The following is a 17,954-nucleotide window of genomic DNA, read 5'->3' on the forward strand; positions in this document are numbered from 1 at the left end:
TGAACCTGAATACAGAGCACGCTTAAGGCGTCAATAAAGAAATCGCGGTTTTTTCTGTAAAACAGCAATCGCGAAAGACTGTCATACATTATACAAGAATAGTCATAAACGCTGTTCATTTTTCTTTTGGTAGGATTTGTGTTCATTTTCCCCGATCTGACAGCTGGAAATGAATCAACGAGAATGTACTTCCTTAGGGATTTCGTCATCTTTTTATTATACTGTAACAACTTATCAGAGACTTACCGTGGTTTCCTGTAAATTTATTTTGCGCATATTCAGGATCGAAAAAGCGGCAGCCAATTAACGGTTTTGTTGAGAAAATCACATTCAATTGGACAAATAGCTCGCTCGTCATGTGTTATGGACTAGGTCAACTCCCCTCGTTCAATGCCGATTAACCGCTTCTTTGATTTTCCAAGCAATGTCTCATGGACGTAACATTTTATTCCATAAATGGTGATGTAACTCGAATATTTATCAAATTGTTTTATTTTCATAGTATGGTAAGTAATGCCATGTAAATATGGCAATATCTGGATAAATTGTTGTTGTTATTGCTGTTGTTGTTGTTTATGACATTTAGGTTATTTTCTGGATATCTTAAATCTGATTTTTACTATCTGTAGGATAATGTTCTCTTTCTAACATTACTTTAAGTCTACAAAAACCTAAGACAGTAGCTTCCTTTTTTCCACACGATTCTCTAGAATATAACCTACTCATACAAAATCATTGAGCGGAATTTAATTCTGGTTTGTGTCATGTGGGGACCTATGGTGATGTAATATAGTTTTGGCAATAGTGCAGAGCGCCATCATTCAATGACAAGCATGCGATTAATGTTATAATTTTTCAGCCGAAAATTAGCGAATAACATTTTCGTGGGCGAGGTTACTAAACAATTCAGCTACAAGAATTATTGACCATAATCTTAAAGTCATGTTTTAAGAATCGTCGCAAGAAAATAATGGTAGCTTTTCATAACAAGCACCTAATCCAAAAAATTATGTTATAGGAGAACTGCCTCGTCGCCTTTTCCAGCGAATGAATATTCCTCCCGTGCATCTCCCTCTTCTTCTTGCAGTAGTTCGTCGGCTTTGCCTTTTGCCCAGGCCTCCTCTTGTTTACCGGCACGGGTTTTCTCCTTTACAGGAACAATCCTGTCTTCAAAAAAAGCAAAATGGAGGATTATGCCTTACAGTGTATGGGTGTTTACTGATGTAAGGAGTAACGCTTTAATTAGAAGCACTGGCCACGGAGAAAACCAAAATTATTTCATTTCATTTACTCGTTAAAAGAGAAGCGTTCGTTGATGACATGGGAAGTCAAAATACCGTTTTCAAAGATTCAGAAAGACACAAATTTTTGTTCCGAACAGTAACAGTGGTATCTTGATCCTATCTTGCTAAGTAGGCAAATGAAACTCTAAGTTGATTATCAGCTTGCAGTTGACGAACTCAAGTTAGCCGCCGTAACTAATTTTAATCCGAAACCGTGTTTGCAGGAAATGACTGGGTTTTAAGACTTTTCCGAGCGGCACTGCCCCACGTTTTCACTAACAGCGACCGGTAAAATTACGTTTCATATGATAAATTTACCTTCAGGTTGGGAAGATGCGGTATGAAGTCCAGATGACGGGGTTTGAGGCTCAGCTGATGATAAGGTAGTGCTGGGGTTGGGTCCTGGTTTGGTTGGGTAGGTAGGTAGACATTTATTTGGGCATCCACAATAGCTTGTTAACTGGAAAATCTGTCAAACGATACGATTTGGAATTATTTAGGAACTAAACAGAATTATCTCGACGTTGCTCACTTTATCGTTATTTCACAAAAATCTGAATATATTATAAATTGAGATTTAATGCATTCTTTCCACCCCGCGGCGAAATTACTCGCGCAAAGTGTTGTGCAGAAAGAAAAAATCAATTCCAGAACCTCATAAATGATTATTAAAAAGTTATAAAATTCTACATGTTCTCACCAGGTTTTTTTCGTTTACGAGACTAAATTCATTTTGAGCCTTTGGATCATTTTTACACACCAAATTCACTGTGGATTCTTGACCAGCGTACGGTTTGGTCCTTGAGAAAAAAAATGACAAGGGACTACATCAATAACAATAACTTGTCAAGAATACACAATACAGTCAAGCATAGATTAAAAAGACGCCGACAGGAGAACAGTGGATGAGGGAGATCAACAAGAAGACGTTTCTTTCAAGAGAAGCCTCTGATGTAAATGCCGCGTGTGGTAGCTCCATGGCAAGTGGCGAAGTTCACGTACGTTTCTCAGTTGCGACTTCAAGCCAAACTCACGGCTCAGCTCAACCAATTATGCAAAAACTGTCAGTTTAGCAATTGTACAATTAATTTCAACAATTACAACTAAAATTTATGGAACTTTCCTTTCATGTCTTCTACCATTTTTGAAAACTCAAATGGCAAGATTTTCTAATTTCTAGCCGGCCTTCCTTGAGAGAAAATAAGAGCCATTCAACTCGTAAACGCTCGCGTGTGTTTTGTTGTCATTTTGTCTTAGTTTTTATTTTCTCAATGCCCTACAAAGTGTTAATAATAGTAATAGAGTTTAAGTTCTTAGACATAAATATGTTTTGGGCCCTTTTCAGGGCTCATTTTAACCCTTGCCTAGCGGCTTGGGCTAAAATGAGTCTGAGACGAGCCCAAAACATATTTATGCCCGCGAACATAAATTCTATTGTTTTATTGCAGACTTTCTATTGAGACTTCTCTGTTGCTAACCAATTCATCACATAGCTTCTAACGCGGAGATTGTGAATTATTTCACCTCCAGAGTCAATTCTCAGCCCTCAGTGGTGTGTGACCCGTCAAATGGAAGCTACCGAGTAGAAGGTAGTGGGTCAATTATGGGCTATTGAATCCCGCGATTAGAGAAAGAACATAATGAATATGCGAACGGCGTTAGACTCATAAAGAGAATTAAATAGTTTTGTTATACCTCCCGACTCAAATACGTTTCCCGATTGGAGGAGAACGTGTCACGTGTCGTGGGTCAAAACTCACTAACTCACTAGGGAAACAACAACTTGAACTTTCAACTCGCTCGTGATCAGGTCATGCTCCTCGAAACCGCAGCAGATTTGTGAGCCAGCCGGCGTCAAGCAACCGATTTCTTCGCATTTTTTTCTATTTTCGAGTTGGGAGGTATAACACAACACTTAATGACTGGTCCCGCGGGAAACAGTGAGTTTTGTCTTCCCTCGACTTCAATGTTCACCGAGGCGAACATGGAGGGTGTCGGGGAAACAAAACTCACTGTTTCCCTTGGGGCCAGTCATTAAGTGCTTATTCACACTGGAAATCCCCTATACTAGCTCACTGATGAACCAGCTGAAACCCAATTGAGCTATCAAGCCTTGATAAAATAAAAGCAGAGTGCTTTAACAACTCATGAAAGTAAGAGCAAGATAGCTCTAACTTTAATTTGTTGATGAAAGGATGGTGTGCGGTCTTTCAAATGACACTTGAGAGAAGAACACTATTATCAGGTATAGTGCATTGTGCTCAGCTAGGTGGCTACGACTTCTGAGTTTGTGTAATCTATGAACTATGTTGTGTTACCACAGTATTTCTGTGAACTGTACTTGACCAATCGTGCATGACATGCGTACAAATCAAACAAGACTCGGATTTAACGACTTTCAAGAGTAACAATGTGCAATGTGTCTTACTGTATGGCAGTGATTGTTGGAAGATCACCACCATGCGGGTACATTTCAGGAAACTCAACGCATCAAAGGATCTTTTCATGAGGCCTTACAATATCTATGACAAAGACCTACTCTCAAACTGTAATATGTGGCCACTCGATTGTCGTGTGACAGAGGAAATATGTGTTACGAACAGAAACAGGCTCACTATTAAGAGTTGCGTTGATATGAATGCAACAATGGAGGTGTAGGGAGAAAAAGCAGGCCCTTGATGACCTGGCAAATAACAATGTAGATAAAGGGCGGGAATAAAAGGAGCAGTGTAGAACAGTGTTCCAGCAACTGGGTATTCAAGCCAACTGGGAGCTAGTCTCGTTGTGAACTCGTTATGTAATTAATCGTAGATGGTGAAGGTGCGTATATGACTACGTGAAAATTTACATATTTTAATTCCGGGGGAAAGATTTAGTGACATAAGGATCATTGCATTTATCTGTGCAACTTACGGAGTTCCGAAAATTAAGCCTCAAACAATCTGGTTTGAACGGCATTCGAACCCATGACCTCTGCGATACCGTGGATTGTCGGTATACACGAAGCACAACATCAATCTTATAGAAATTTGTCATCCCACCCTCAATTGGGAAAATGTGAATTAAGAAAATATCAAAAGCAACATTGTGCAGATTCGTGTGTAATTTAGGTCATACTTAGAGAGTTGTTATAAACTAAATCTACATTAAAGAATAACATTTACCGAAACGTCGCACTCTCGGGAAGCTACAGTAAGGGTCTGATTTGAGACTGGGGAACTGCAAACTTGAAAGATTAGTTCATTGCTTCTTTCTGGCCAGCTCTTTCCATTTTGAGCTCAGAAGCGTTTGTTTTGTTAATGTAAATGATGAAAAAGAGCGGGTCGCGAGGACTTTTGTTTCATTTTTTTTTTTGATGGTTCCGATCAGCGCCTGGGGGTATGTATAACATATATCTGATGTTGATAAATTAATAGCGAAATTAAAATTTGGGAATCTAGCGATTGAATTTAAGTCCATTACTTTACTCGTTCTCAAGCACTCACTCGTAAATATCTAGTACACTTCAAAGAGTATGATTTACTTACTTTATAGGGTAAATCAGGGCGACCTTTCCATTGCTAATGTCACAATTAACATCTCTTTGTTCGCCAATGTCGTCATACGCAGGTTGCGGTACTTCATCGTACTTGCATAGCTGTAGATGAAACAAATGTGGAAGAGAACAAATATGCATTAAAAATAAAGTTTGCAGTGCTACACCGTATTCTCATTATATTTTTTTATCTTTTGTTCATAGTTATTGGAAACTGTGGTTTTGAAAGTGTAGACAAAAAAATATATCATTTCAGTGGTACTGTGATATTGGTTTCAACATTTACAATATATTGTACGAACCATGGAGACAGCCCATACTGTAAGGGTATGGGTAAGGATAAAGTCCTGGCTAAGAGACCTTTATTTGAATTTCTTGCTACCTGTTAAAATTTCAAGGAGTTAATTAGCTGCATGTTTAACATCCTGATCGTGCCCCTAAACATATCTCAAAGACGACGCATTTCAGGACTGATTACAGTCAAACTGGATGTTCTTCTGATGGGAACTTTGCAAACTTCCGCCGGAACATTGGTATTTTGATTGACAGTTTAAGTCGAGCAAGTTGCAATCCGCGCGAACAAGTTGCTATCGCTTTCGCGCCGTTTTAAAATATCATTTGAAGAGCAGTTCTTACTGTGGTTTATGATAGCTAAGATGTATTATAATCGTCCCAAGACGCTTGAGAAAAGGGAGAAAATAATTGCCCTGCGGACGTCTGGTTCAAAACAAGCACAAATCGCAGAAGAAGTTGGATTATCGCCTCAAACGGTATCTAATATTGTGAACAAATTCCGTCAACGCTGGACGTATTTCCCTGGAAAGCCTGGCTTAAAGGAACGAACAGTTTCTACCCCTGACATTGTTGAATTTGTAGAATACTCTAAACTTCCAAAACCTAGCATGTAATGAGAAAATATTACTAGCAGGAAACATTCAGTAGTCTTAATTACTTACAGCCACGTTTATGCATTTTCCTTTTCTTGAAGTGAGATTGTAGGGTACACAAGGATTATAACTGTAAACATAATTCGGGTGTGGTTCAAATCCTGTTTCTTTAAACCTTCAGAAGATTTGAAAACCAAGAACATTAATAAAACAATTGAAAGAATGAATGGAAAGGAAAGTAGGGGGAAGGAATTAAAAAAATAATCAACTTCCAAACTTTCTTGAAGGCAGCTTGCCCTATGCTGGTGGCTAAAAGTCGTTTTTATTTTTAATCGAATTTAATGATCTCATTAGGTTCTGATAACCGGCAAATGAAGTAAGTGACGGAGAGAAAGAAATACTATGTGTAACCTGGGGTTGCAACAACAATTGAACTGCACCCTGCGTATCAATGGCATTGCAGTGATCATGGCTCCGAATGCCCGCTGTAGCCTTGCCAAGAAAGCAGTTGCTTAAAACTGTTTTCCCCCTGCGAATATCGTTTCATTCTTTTCATGTTTCAACCACATGTACGTTTTTATCGTTGAAACCTCGACTCCGAATAGAAGTCCTATTTTGTGATCTGGCTTAGTTCAGATATCCCCCTATTGTAGAAGAAGTAGACAGTGAATGCATGAAAAGCACATGTTATTTGTGGTTGCAATAACAAAAGAGCTGCTCCTATATAAAACCGGTAATCATGGGTTCAATGCCCGTTATAGCCTTGTCATGGAAGCAATTGGTCAAAATAATTTGAACAACGCAAATATCATTTCGTTCATTTCATGTTTCAACCACAGTTTACATATATGTGCTTGTTGTTTTCACTACGTCAAGAATTGTTCTATCCTATCTTCCAGGTTTATTCCTGTTGGTACCTTTTACAACCTCATCTCAGTGAGAACGTTAATAAAAGCTGGGAATATTCTGTCGTGATCCTGTTTGAGTTGTTGTTGTTACGTTCTGTACAAGGACGTTTCGACGTACAGAGAATCTTACTTATTACATAATGTCATACAACAGTGTGGTCGTTTGATTCATTTCAATAAGCACTGATCAAAAATGATTTCCTACTTCTTTACACTGGCATAAATGAACAAACATTTGACTTGTGGTATGTGAAAGTGGGTTGCTTTTTGGTATCAGTATCGAATAAGCTTCTTGACGTAATATTGAATGCACAAAGGAAATTCGTAAATATTTTTGTGATGTTAATATGATAGTAATTAATGTAGATTACCTCGGTTTGCCATCTGTTCTTCGAAGAGGATATAAGCTGTATGTTAATCCCTCTCTTGTCACACATGTACAGTTGTCTGGTAAGGTGGGTATAATATAACACCCTCCGGGCACAACGAAAAGCAAAGTATTTAGGATCACCAGCAAAAAACGCGTATTACGATTGTTCATTTTGACCTTAAAAAGAGAGAGAAAAAAGAACAGTTCGTGATTTATGGCACAACGTTGAGCGATCATCCTTTATTCTTTAATAATTCATTCATTCACGTCACTTAAAAACAAAAACATTGCATCAGAACTGCCACAATTTGTTTTTTACCATTTTTTTTTTACTGGGTATTAATTTAGTAACTCTAAATACGCATGAGCTGAGCATTATCTGTGTTGTACAGCACAACTCTTATACTTCTGTGTATTTAAAGGTCATAAACGAAAGGCGTAAACAATGGTCCATTTCCGAGTTACCTTTGCCTCTGCTTCACAACGAGTCTTGGTGCAAAACATCTTATATGAAAATGTGTTTGATTTGCATGAAAATGAAGCTGTGGTCGAAACGCATTTCATATGAGTGGTTTCGCACGAAGACTCGTGAGGAAGGAGGGAACTCGGAAATGGCCTTTTCGTTAAAGTTCTTGTTGTAAAGCCAAATAATAAATACCAAAGATTCCTTACTAGGATAGGTCTTCCACCAACTACAGCGTCCGTGCTTGAGTAGGTCAGTTGATTTGTTCAGTATTTGAAGATTCACGAATTGTCCTTGGATTAATAAATGTAGACTTATAACATTTCTACCTATACCAATATCTTTCCATGCCATAAGGTACATAATTAGGTTTTGACATTGTCTTTCCATCTGCTTCGATTGACTGCTAGAGCCCTGGCAGTCGCCCATGACTGCCACTCAACTGCTCGTCAAAAACCTTCAGAAACCTATCATTGCAAACTTGATAAACCAGCAAGTATAAATTTAACGATCTGGAACTTTATATTTCAGTTTTTTCCAAGGCCGTGCTAGGAGAAGTGGCGGATCTAGGGAAAAGGACTGGGGACTGTCGATCCCATCCGCTCTTTATTGAAGAAAATATTTGGGTCCAGGAGAGATTTTTTGTAGCGCTCCTAGGCCACGAGCAGACTCCTTTAAATAGACTGAAATAATGAAATAGTGGATGAAAACGTTAAATGATTTCTTGGCTTGATCAACATGCCGAGCTGATCACTAGCTCGAATATTTTCTTCCCCCGACGCGTCATATCTCAAACGATGTAATGTTGATGTATAGTACAGTATAGTAGAGTAGAGTTAACAATTATTCCATGAGCGCGCGTTGGATATGAGATGGTAAATGGCCAACGAGGCCTGTAGGGCCGAGTTGGCTATAATCAATCTCATATCCAACAAGCGCGAATGGAATAATTGTTTTATTAAATTCGGTGCGTTTGTATACTTGGAAATTATGGCTTAATTTTATCGGATTTTAATTTTACAAAGCGACGGGAAGTGGATGTGGCAAAAACAACAACAAGTGGGAAATCACATGACATGCGCGCCGTTTGTAAAATTGGTTGAATGAAAAATTTGAAAGCGAAGCAAGCGAATTTGCTGAATGAAATTACAATCAAGTAATTCAAGGAACGTCTATCAAATGAAGGAGATATAACCTTGGTCAGAAAGTTTGAAAGCGTTCAAGTTCGAGTCATGGAGAAGAGCCGAATAATTTGTGCACTTGCACATTGCCATTGTAATAATGCTGCGGAAAACTTTGATCGCCATGTGACACAGACGTTGTGCCAAAATTATTCTCGACAAGATCTCTTTCAGGATTCCCTTGTTTTGAAAGCCTTGGCATTTCGAGCTGTATGTGTGGAGCTCATTGTTGGCCAGATTCAGAGTCAGGGACAGAAACTATCTTAGCGTCAGATTCATCTTCAGAATCTCCGAGGCCACCCTGATGGTTTTTTGTGGTTGGTAAAGAACCGGGCTTACTTCGATTCAGCTCAAAACACTCAACTCCTCGAGGTGTTTATCGCAAGGACATCGGAATTGTTGGCGCAAGCTGCCGTTGATTCTCTCGTCCTCGTCGGCCAAAAAAGAGACCGTGATAAAACTAGGTCGTCCTCTTTAGCTGTGCGGGATGTTTGCTCTCGGCCGATCCGAGCTCGCTTAAGTCGAACAGTTTCCTCATCTGCTCATTGGAAATTGGTTTCTTATGGACTGCGCCGGCAACGATGCCTGTTTTCCCGAGGCCTTTTACAAACGTTCTAATAGTTTATTTGCCTGGTCAGAGATAGTGAAAAACGGTTTGTTGTGTGGCGGCGAGCGAAGGAAATGATCAGTGGCGGCTCCAATGGATTGAACTTGCAATAAGTGCCGTCTTTCTTCCTCGCAGACGTGTAAAAACACTTCAAACAAACATCCAGTTCTTCTTTTGACATTTCTTATATCGGTTTCGAAAATTTGGTGCCACCAGGACTAGCAAGCCATTCTGTTAAGGTAAACATTGTTTTTGTTACATAATCTTCATAAACGCGTAAAATGTCGACTTAAAAGTTGCATAAAATTTTGCAACTTTTAAGGGAAACTTAACTTATACGTACCGTTAAATAATCTAATCTCGAACTTTGTGGCTTTTTTGTTGTTACTGGGACGAAATTGTCCATAATTTCTTCTTCTTCTTCCTGGGCGACTCACCTCCTTCAATTCTGAAGATTCTAGTGAGCGTATAAATAAAAAACTACAAATTAAAATAAGGCTAAAATGCTAAAATAAAAACTAAATAATAATGATAATAGCAATAATGATGATAATAATAATAATAAAGTCAAAGTCAACGTCGTTTGGTTTGGCCTTGGTCAGGCGGCAGGCTTTTCTTGAAGGCCGTCAAGTTTGGTGCATTTACTGTTTCATTGGCCAGGCTGTTCCACTCTCGTATCGTTCTCGGGAAAAACGAGTACATGTGGTAGTCCGTCTTTGAGCGGGGAATTTTGTACGCATCTGAATTTACGTGCCGTGATCTCCTTTGAAGTGGAGTCATGAACTCTTGTGCGTCCATGGCTATCAAGCCTTTATGAATTTTATACATCATGCAGATTCTAAGTGTCTGTCTCCTAGTTTGGAGGGAAGTCCAGCCGAGCTCATATAGCATGTCCCCTACGCTGGATGTGTTGTTGTATCTGCCAAGAACAAATCTCGCTGCCCGACGCTGCACCATCTCGAGCTTATAGATGTTACCCTGTGTGTAAGGATCCCAAACGGTGCAAGCATACTCGAGGGTAGGTCGGATCAATGTTTTATAGGCAGTGGACTTGAGTGCAGTAGAGTTAATCTTTAGATTCCTTTTCAGGAATCCAAGAGTTCTATTAGCTTTACTTGAGATGCTGTCGATGTGTTTGTTCCATCTCAGGTCTGATGCTATAGTAACTCCTGTATTTCTTCTGTAGATAGCCAACCGAATCTGCTTTTTTTCATCCATTTTTTTGTCGATGAAACTTGGCTTCCCGCGAAAAAGTTCATGCCGAGCGACATTTACCTCATTCAATTCTATATAAGGTCAAACGCAGGTGTAATGGCTGGTAACCGAGATCCAGTGAACCAATCAGAAAGCTAAAATTGCATTATCCGAGGTTGAGAATTTCATAATATAGTATAGTATAGTATAGTATATTATAGTATAGTATAGTATAGTATAGTATAGCATAGCATAGTATAGTATAGTATAGTATAGTATAGTATAGTATAGTATAGTATAGTATAGTATAGTATAGTATAGTATAGTATAGCATGGTATAGTATATGCTATAAATATAAAGTAAGATAGCAGTTTGTTTCTCCTTCACGCGTGCCTGCCACGCGACTCAGCTTGAAGCCTTTCCACAGTAGATCGATGAGTTATATTTCCCTCTGCATGCATGATATTGTATATTGTATATAGTTTATAAATAATAATGGAATTGTAATATAGCAAATCTTATTTTATTTATTTATTTATTTATTTATTTTATTTTTTTTTTTTTTTTTCTTTTTGTAACTTATGTTCTCGAAGATATTAGCTCTGCAGCTACTCTGTAAATTTCGAGCATAAATAAAGTATATGTATGTATGCATGTATGCTTCGGCACGTTACCAAAGCCTAACACTGTTAACCCTTGTTTCCTGTTTACAGGGATAATAAATTCTGGGCTTTAATACACGAGGATGAATTTAAAGGTCAAACTATTTCCATATCACTAAGTGACTCCGGTTACGTCGTGTTCGTTTTGAGCTAAAAAAGTCAATTTCTTATTGGCATTCACTACTGATCCCTATTGACTATGCCAGTAGTAAGATTACACGGTGCCATTGACGATTTTTCACCTTATTAGGGTAATATTTGAATGTTGTTTGTTAAGTGTTTTGTTGGACGTACTTGACTATGATGTCATCTATTGTTTCTATTCTCAGAACCGATCAGTCTTCAGGAGAGATAGATCTTCCACTTTTTCTGGGAATCGACGTTAAGCTGTGAGCGAGCACGAAGGTTTGAATAGGAAATAACAAGAGAAATCTCCGTTCTTGGTTAAAAGATCCTGATATTGTTGTTAACTGAGTTTCGGAGCGAGTGATTGTCCTATTATCTATCTTTGAAGTACTATATTTTACAGTCTCCGTGTAAAATAAAGTAAACATACCCAGCTATTTTTGGTTATAAAATTATCAGATGTATAATTTTTTCCAGCTTTTTATGATTTGGTTGGCATACGTCATTTTAGCTCGTCAATGCGCGTTTGGAATGATACATCTCTCATAGACGTTAGAAGTATTTTCTTCGGTTTTCGAACATTTCTTGCCCAAAATTCGAATTAATATTAATTCGGTAGGATTCCAAGATTAGTTGCTCTGTGCATTATAAATGTAAATATGCAGACGTAGCAGTAGTAGTAAAACCAACTATTAAAGATGATATGCGGTTCCTTGTATTCTACGAAATACATTATGTTCGTGGCCAGAAGTATTTCCTGCATTCATAAAGAAGACACTAAGTCAAGTTGTTTCTTAGCTTATTAAATACAACCGTAAATTATGTTTTGCACAAAATTGCGATATATCTTTCAAACTTACCTTAGTATCACTATGTGCAGGAAGATGCCACCCGTAAGACGTTTCGTAACTTTCCACTGGTATTGTGCAAGCACAAACAACGTTCATGGACTACTTGAAAAGCTATTTAGCTCTGGTGTCTAATGCGCATGTTTCTGTTATTGTCAGTAATTCAATGCAATGTGACAGATTATTGACAGATCCTTGTCTGACTTTTTCGGCGGGCCTGGGTCTGTCAGAGCAGTGACAGTCGTCATTTATATATTTTTTTTTGTATGTTTTGCTTTTATGCCATAATTTTGGTGCTTCTGTTCTTTTTTTGAAATTTCTTACTCTGGTTTATTTCCATTTAGCTCGAATCTGGGTGGGGAGCAGGGTTGCTGAGGCCCACGCTGATTTCAAACAATTACTTTTATTGAAACAACATTTAAGCTGAAGTAGTCAAATATGGTCACTTTTCCTAAAATTGATCAGGAAACATATTGCATGGTGTGTTGATTGTTGGGTAACGTGGCTTGACGTTTCTATGGCAACTGTTCATTGTTGACCGCCAAGTCAGAAGAAATGTGCCAAATGTCCAATGATCGTGGCTGTCCTGATTTTGCAGTAAACGAGGGACTAGAACGCACTCACCAAATCGATCAACAAACAGCGCTTGATACACTACAAAGATCTAGGGAAGGGAGAAGTCCATTCACTCTTACCCACCACCTAAACAATGATGCAGCTAAGAACACGGATAACTAACTTTAAGGTACTCCAGGACGACTCTGAAACCGACACAATTTTCCCTCAACCAACACTTATCGCCATTACAAGGGACAAGAATCTCGGCAACTATTTAAAGTTCTCACTAGGTTGTTTTTGAAGAAAAACATGGTGTATTTACACACTCTCTTCCGACATGGAACACTTCCTTTTTGTTTGTTCGCAACACTGTCAAAGTCTCAGGTCCGAAACGACACTACACTATATAAACACATACACAAACCGCAATCCCCCACTTTGTTGTGACAGAGGGCTACCGCTAGCGGTTATTTTACCTTTGATAGACAGCTTGGTATTTCACTTGCCAGCCGACGCAGCCCAACAGTTTCTTCAGTAGAAACGAACAGCTCTGTAAATCTACAAGTGACATGTAATTGTGGAAGACAAGCTTACAGGTTAGTCAACCATCTAAAGGAAATAGCCATGTACAACTAGACTCATTACAGAGTAAAGCAATGCCACGTCTTCCAAACTCACCTCCTAAAGCTGATAGCTTAACTACAGACGTTTTGAAACCACGAACGTCAAACGGAGATCTACTTTCTTGCTTATATTTTAGCGCGTTTTGTCTTTCCATCAATACGATGGAAAACTCTCTCTATAGCATTTGACTTCCAGTTTCCGATTTGTCTCCTAAAAACGTCCTTGCTTAAGGTTACCATATACCTTTAAAGGTATCTCGCGTCCAAGGGATGTAGCGCGTCCCGTTTAAACTGTAGATATCTAAACCCCTATATCAAATTAAAGCTTATAGGGCTGGCTATCAAACTATACCAAGAGTTTTGAAATGAAATGAATTGTCGAACTTTTTACGTTTTTGCGTTTTTGTGTTTTGTTAGTTTTCTCTAGTTTGGGGGCGTTTTTAATAAAACAATTATTCCACTCGCACTTGTTGGATAGTCTATGAGACGATTAAAGCCAACTCGGCGCTACGCGCCTTGTTGGCTATCTATCATCTCATATTCAACGCGCGCTCGTGGAATAATTGTTACACATCAGGGATTTACCTCCAGGTCCAGATGAAGGAGTTTCAGTTCCAGTTGATGGTGTTACGGGACTTCCAGTTGGTTTAGGCTCAGGTCCAGTAGATGGCGTAGTGGATCCAGTTGACGGAGTAGTGGATCCTGGCGTTGTTGGTCCTGGTAGACATTGGTTGATGCATCCGCAATAGCTTTTTCAGTTGAAGATCTGGCAAATGATCAGTATAATTTTGGTTATATAAAGAGTATAATTACCTCAAAGCTATCAACTCAGTTTTATCGGTTTCCTTTTCATGCTCACTATACGGGAAAAATCATCATTTTTTTCTTTAGTTTTTAATATAATTGCTCAGTTTCGAGGACTGCTCAATGAATTGAGCTGCTGGCTTCTACCCTTACCATAACAAATAATCAAAGCATGTTACATGAATGCTGCATAAGCCGCGATAAGGTCCGTAATTCTAGGAATGACCCCCCTAACATACATCTTAAGTCATAAACCAAGACTGTACATGGGGACGGGGAGAGTATATGACACTTTCAAGCTTCAATAATAAAAAAGCCTTGAGCTCGCCTTATGAGATAACATCGTCATCTATAAATCTCCCATCTTGAACGTCAGAGGGTTAAAATGATATGAAATAATAGAAGTTCTCACCATATCTGCTTCGTTTGTAAGAGTGAACTTTGGAGCTTCCTGGGAATTGTTATTGCATTCTAGAGTAACTCTGGATACCGGTCCAGGGATGTCTGGGTTATATTTACTTAGAAAAAGAAAAGGAGAGGAGACTACATCACTAAGATTAGCGTATTTCATTGACTAATGTTTACGTTAACGCATAGTCTCTTAGCCCATTATGTTAGCCAAGAGCCACTTTATAAACTACCCTTTGCACTGTGATTGGGCAGTCCCCTTACCCACCAGGGTTCCTAGGCCTGTCAGGTATCTTGATGCGACTTGAGAGCGCTACTCATTCACCTGGACGGAATGCTAGTTCAACGTAAGTAACCCAGCCTTCAGCCAGACCACCCGTGAGAAAGCCCTGCTTGTCGGGAAATCGTTTACTGCCCTTCGCTACAGAGGATATATGTTCAGAATAGATAATGAAATAAGCATTCCTACGAACTCCGAACAATTGTGCTTACTTACTGTACAAGTGCAATTTTCCCATCTTGTGAAATGTCACACTGAACTTCTTTCTGTTCACCAATGTTAATGTAGTCAGGCGGATCTCCTCCCGTATTGTACTTACATAGCTGTAGATAAAAACAAACCTGAAGTAAACGATCGTGATATGAGCAAAATTCGATTGTAAATTGGTAATTTCTGAAGAAACGTTTAAAATATCGAGGAATGTGTAAAAGACAACTATCGAGAGCATTTCACTTGTTTTAGCACTCTTTTAAGAACTAAAACTGTCCATGATATCGTAGGTTATCGAGTAAGTGACTTGCTATTGCAGGACAATAGAGTGATAGATTGGCTTCTGGTTGGTTGATGTTCAAATAAAAATTTTCAAATGTTGTGTTTAAAGCGAAAAATGCCCTTAGCTACACTAAAATAGTTCTCAGGCATGTCACTTAAACTGAAGGACAGAAATATTTCAAATAAGCATTATAGGCTTAAAATTCCCAACTGGCGTTAGGCGGACCAGTATTTAGAAACATGACCGAGGAGCTGAACTAGGGTCTACCGAGAAACAACTCCAGCTTAGTGGCCAGAGCGGGGCTCTCCGGACTTCAAGTCCGGCACCCTAATCACTAAGCTAGGCTGCCTCCTATTTCGAATTTTAGAACGGTGGAGTTTAAAACAATTTGTTTTACATGCGTTTGGGACGTCAAAGTTACAAATTTGATGCTAAGTCTGTAAATCATGAGTCGCACGATTACATGACATGATTACTATACTTTTATGTTTAGAATTAGCTGTGCCTCATAGATAACTTACTGCCACGTTTGTGCAGTTCCCCAGTGATGATATGAAATTGAAAGGAACACAAGGATTGTAAGTGTAATTATAGCCTTTGTGTAGAAGGAATCCTGATTCTGAAAATCTTAAAGATGCATTTCAAAACATTAGAGAATACCTTTAAAAATGTGTCAAATACACTAATAAAAACAATTGACAGAGGAACATAGAAGAAAGGAGTTACCAAATTTATCAATTTCTTGGAGGCTGCTCGAGATAGATGAAATAACCTGGGAAGGTTCTAACGTAATGAATATGAAAGACATCCTTGGGAATGAAGGTCTCTTGCATGTAGGTCAGTCAGTAGAGAAGCACGCCAGTAGCACAGAGAACACATGTACTGCTGCTGTCTTATTTTTTGTTTGGCCGTACAAAGCAATTGCTTTAAATTGCTTGCATACTGCGAAGATCATTTAACTCATCTCATGTATGTCTCTCATCTGCTCATCATCTCTTCATCTATAGTCGATTTATCTCCTGCACAAACTCGTTCCCAGGGTCTCTCATCTTCCTGGGAACGAGGTTGTCTCCTGCATTTATTCCCACCTTTCCTTGTTTCCCATAACAATAGTACCATTTTCCTGATGCTGTTTGTGTTGTTGCTAAACTTTGTGATTGAGAAGACGCTGTAAACCTCTCCTATTTATTAACCCTGCCGGCAACTCAAGTTGTGTACAAATTGTGTACGAAGGAAGCGTTTGATTTCTGGTAATTGGAAGTGAAATTGAATTAACAAAAGGAACATTGCAAGTATTTCCCCGTTACTAGAGTGATAGTAAATTACCTTGGTTTGCCATCTGTTCTTCGATAGGGAAATAAGCTGTATTTTCCTTCGCTTGTCACACATGTACAGTTGTCTGATGAAGTGGGTATGAGATTACATCCTCCAGGATAACCAAAAGCAGAATAATTACGACATATAACGGCAATTGCCAGATGAGGTTCTTCATTTCACCCTGAAAAAAAAATTAAATAAATAAAACCTTGGTTATTTATGGCATAGCCTACGAGTAGGCTCACGTTGGAGCACAAGCGCGTGGCGTAGTCGCGAGCGCGAAATCGAATGACTTTCTTGGCGCCTCTTCACCAGACTCCTTCCCGCCGGATCGCTTTGCTCTTTGCCGCTCGCGCGCGTGACTCAAAGGTGAGCCTGCTCGCACGCTACCCTTTTGTGATCCAGGAAAACGAGGCTATGTACTTTTACTGAATAGGGTGTGACAATTACACAATCCTACTTTCTATTGTAGTGAAATTGCCTGACTGTCTCGTGATTCTTGCGCAACTCCAAGGTATTGTGTAAGCTAGCAAATGACGGTAATACGAACGCAGCAATCTACCCACCTTTACTCTTGAATGACCTACACGTGTAATGTCAATACCCGATACAAATTGAATGTATAAACGAGGAGGTGACATAAAAACTTTTATTTGCATGCAAATAAATTCATTTCATTTTTTTAGAACTTCTATTCTGAAAAAAGTCAAACATCCAGAGCACTGAGATCCAGAACAAAAGAACACAAAAGAGCCGTCCTCACAAGTGACAGGAACTCTCTTTTGGCGCAACACTGTATGAAAAACAAGCACGAATTTGATTTTAATAATGTCAAGGTCATAGACCGCTGTCCCTTGTGGTCGCGTAGATTGTTCTTGGAAGCGTGGCATTCCATTCGCGAACCGAGCTCAATTAATGACCACGCGCATATTCCAGACATTTACAAAATGCTAAATTAATCCCTAGCGAGTTCCTCACATTCTTATAAACATCTCATTTACATTTAGACGCCGTTAACATTCATTTCATCACAGGAGAAGGTTATAGTATTTTAGCCGAAACGTCTATTTTAAGATTTTTAAGTCAGTGACAACAATTCTTAAGATAATATATGTATGTATGCGTGTATGTATGTATGTATGTATGTTTCGGCACGTTACCAAAGCCTAACACTGTTAACCCTTGTTTCCTGTTTACAGGGATAATAAATTCTGGGCTTTAATACATGAGGATGAATTTAAAGGTCAAACTATTTCCATATCACTAAGTGACTCCGGTTATGTGTTGTTCGTTTTGAGCCAAAAAAGTCAATTTCTTATTGGCATTCACTACTGATCCCTATTGACTATGCCAGTAGTAAGATTACACGGTGCCATTGACGATTTTTCACCCTATTAGGGTAATAT

General features: G+C 38.8%; 1 protein-coding gene across 5 annotated transcripts in view; it reads right to left on the minus strand.

The window, feature by feature from the left end:
- Nucleotides 1-16,644, minus strand: part of LOC145481428 (uncharacterized) — a 19,108-nt gene extending 2,464 nt beyond the window's left edge. Inside the window, exons 1-11 of one of the 5 annotated variants that reach the window (XM_081459916.1) lie at nt 16,558-16,644; nt 14,955-15,858; nt 14,463-14,568; nt 12,078-14,012; nt 9,578-9,691; nt 6,985-7,160; nt 5,775-5,880; nt 4,811-4,920; nt 1,984-2,083; nt 1,602-1,752; nt 1-1,167 (exon numbers count right to left, since the gene is read on the minus strand). The exon at nt 1-1,167 is cut by the window's left edge and continues 2,464 nt beyond it. In XM_081459916.1, coding sequence (XP_081316042.1) covers nt 1,013-1,167; nt 1,602-1,752; nt 1,984-2,083; nt 4,811-4,920; nt 5,775-5,880; nt 6,985-7,160; nt 9,578-9,640 — 861 coding nt within the window. In that variant the 5' untranslated portion in view covers nt 9,641-9,691; nt 12,078-14,012; nt 14,463-14,568; nt 14,955-15,858; nt 16,558-16,644 and the 3' untranslated portion in view covers nt 1-1,012. The other 4 variants (XM_081459914.1, XM_081459915.1, XM_081459917.1 and 1 more) reach the window with 4 other exon arrangements.
- Nucleotides 16,645-17,954: the final 1,310 nt, after the last annotated feature.

This window comes from Orbicella franksi, chromosome 3 (genome assembly GCF_964199315.1).
Source record: "Orbicella franksi chromosome 3, jaOrbFran1.1, whole genome shotgun sequence".
Classification (NCBI taxonomy): Eukaryota; Metazoa; Cnidaria; class Anthozoa; order Scleractinia; family Merulinidae; genus Orbicella; species Orbicella franksi.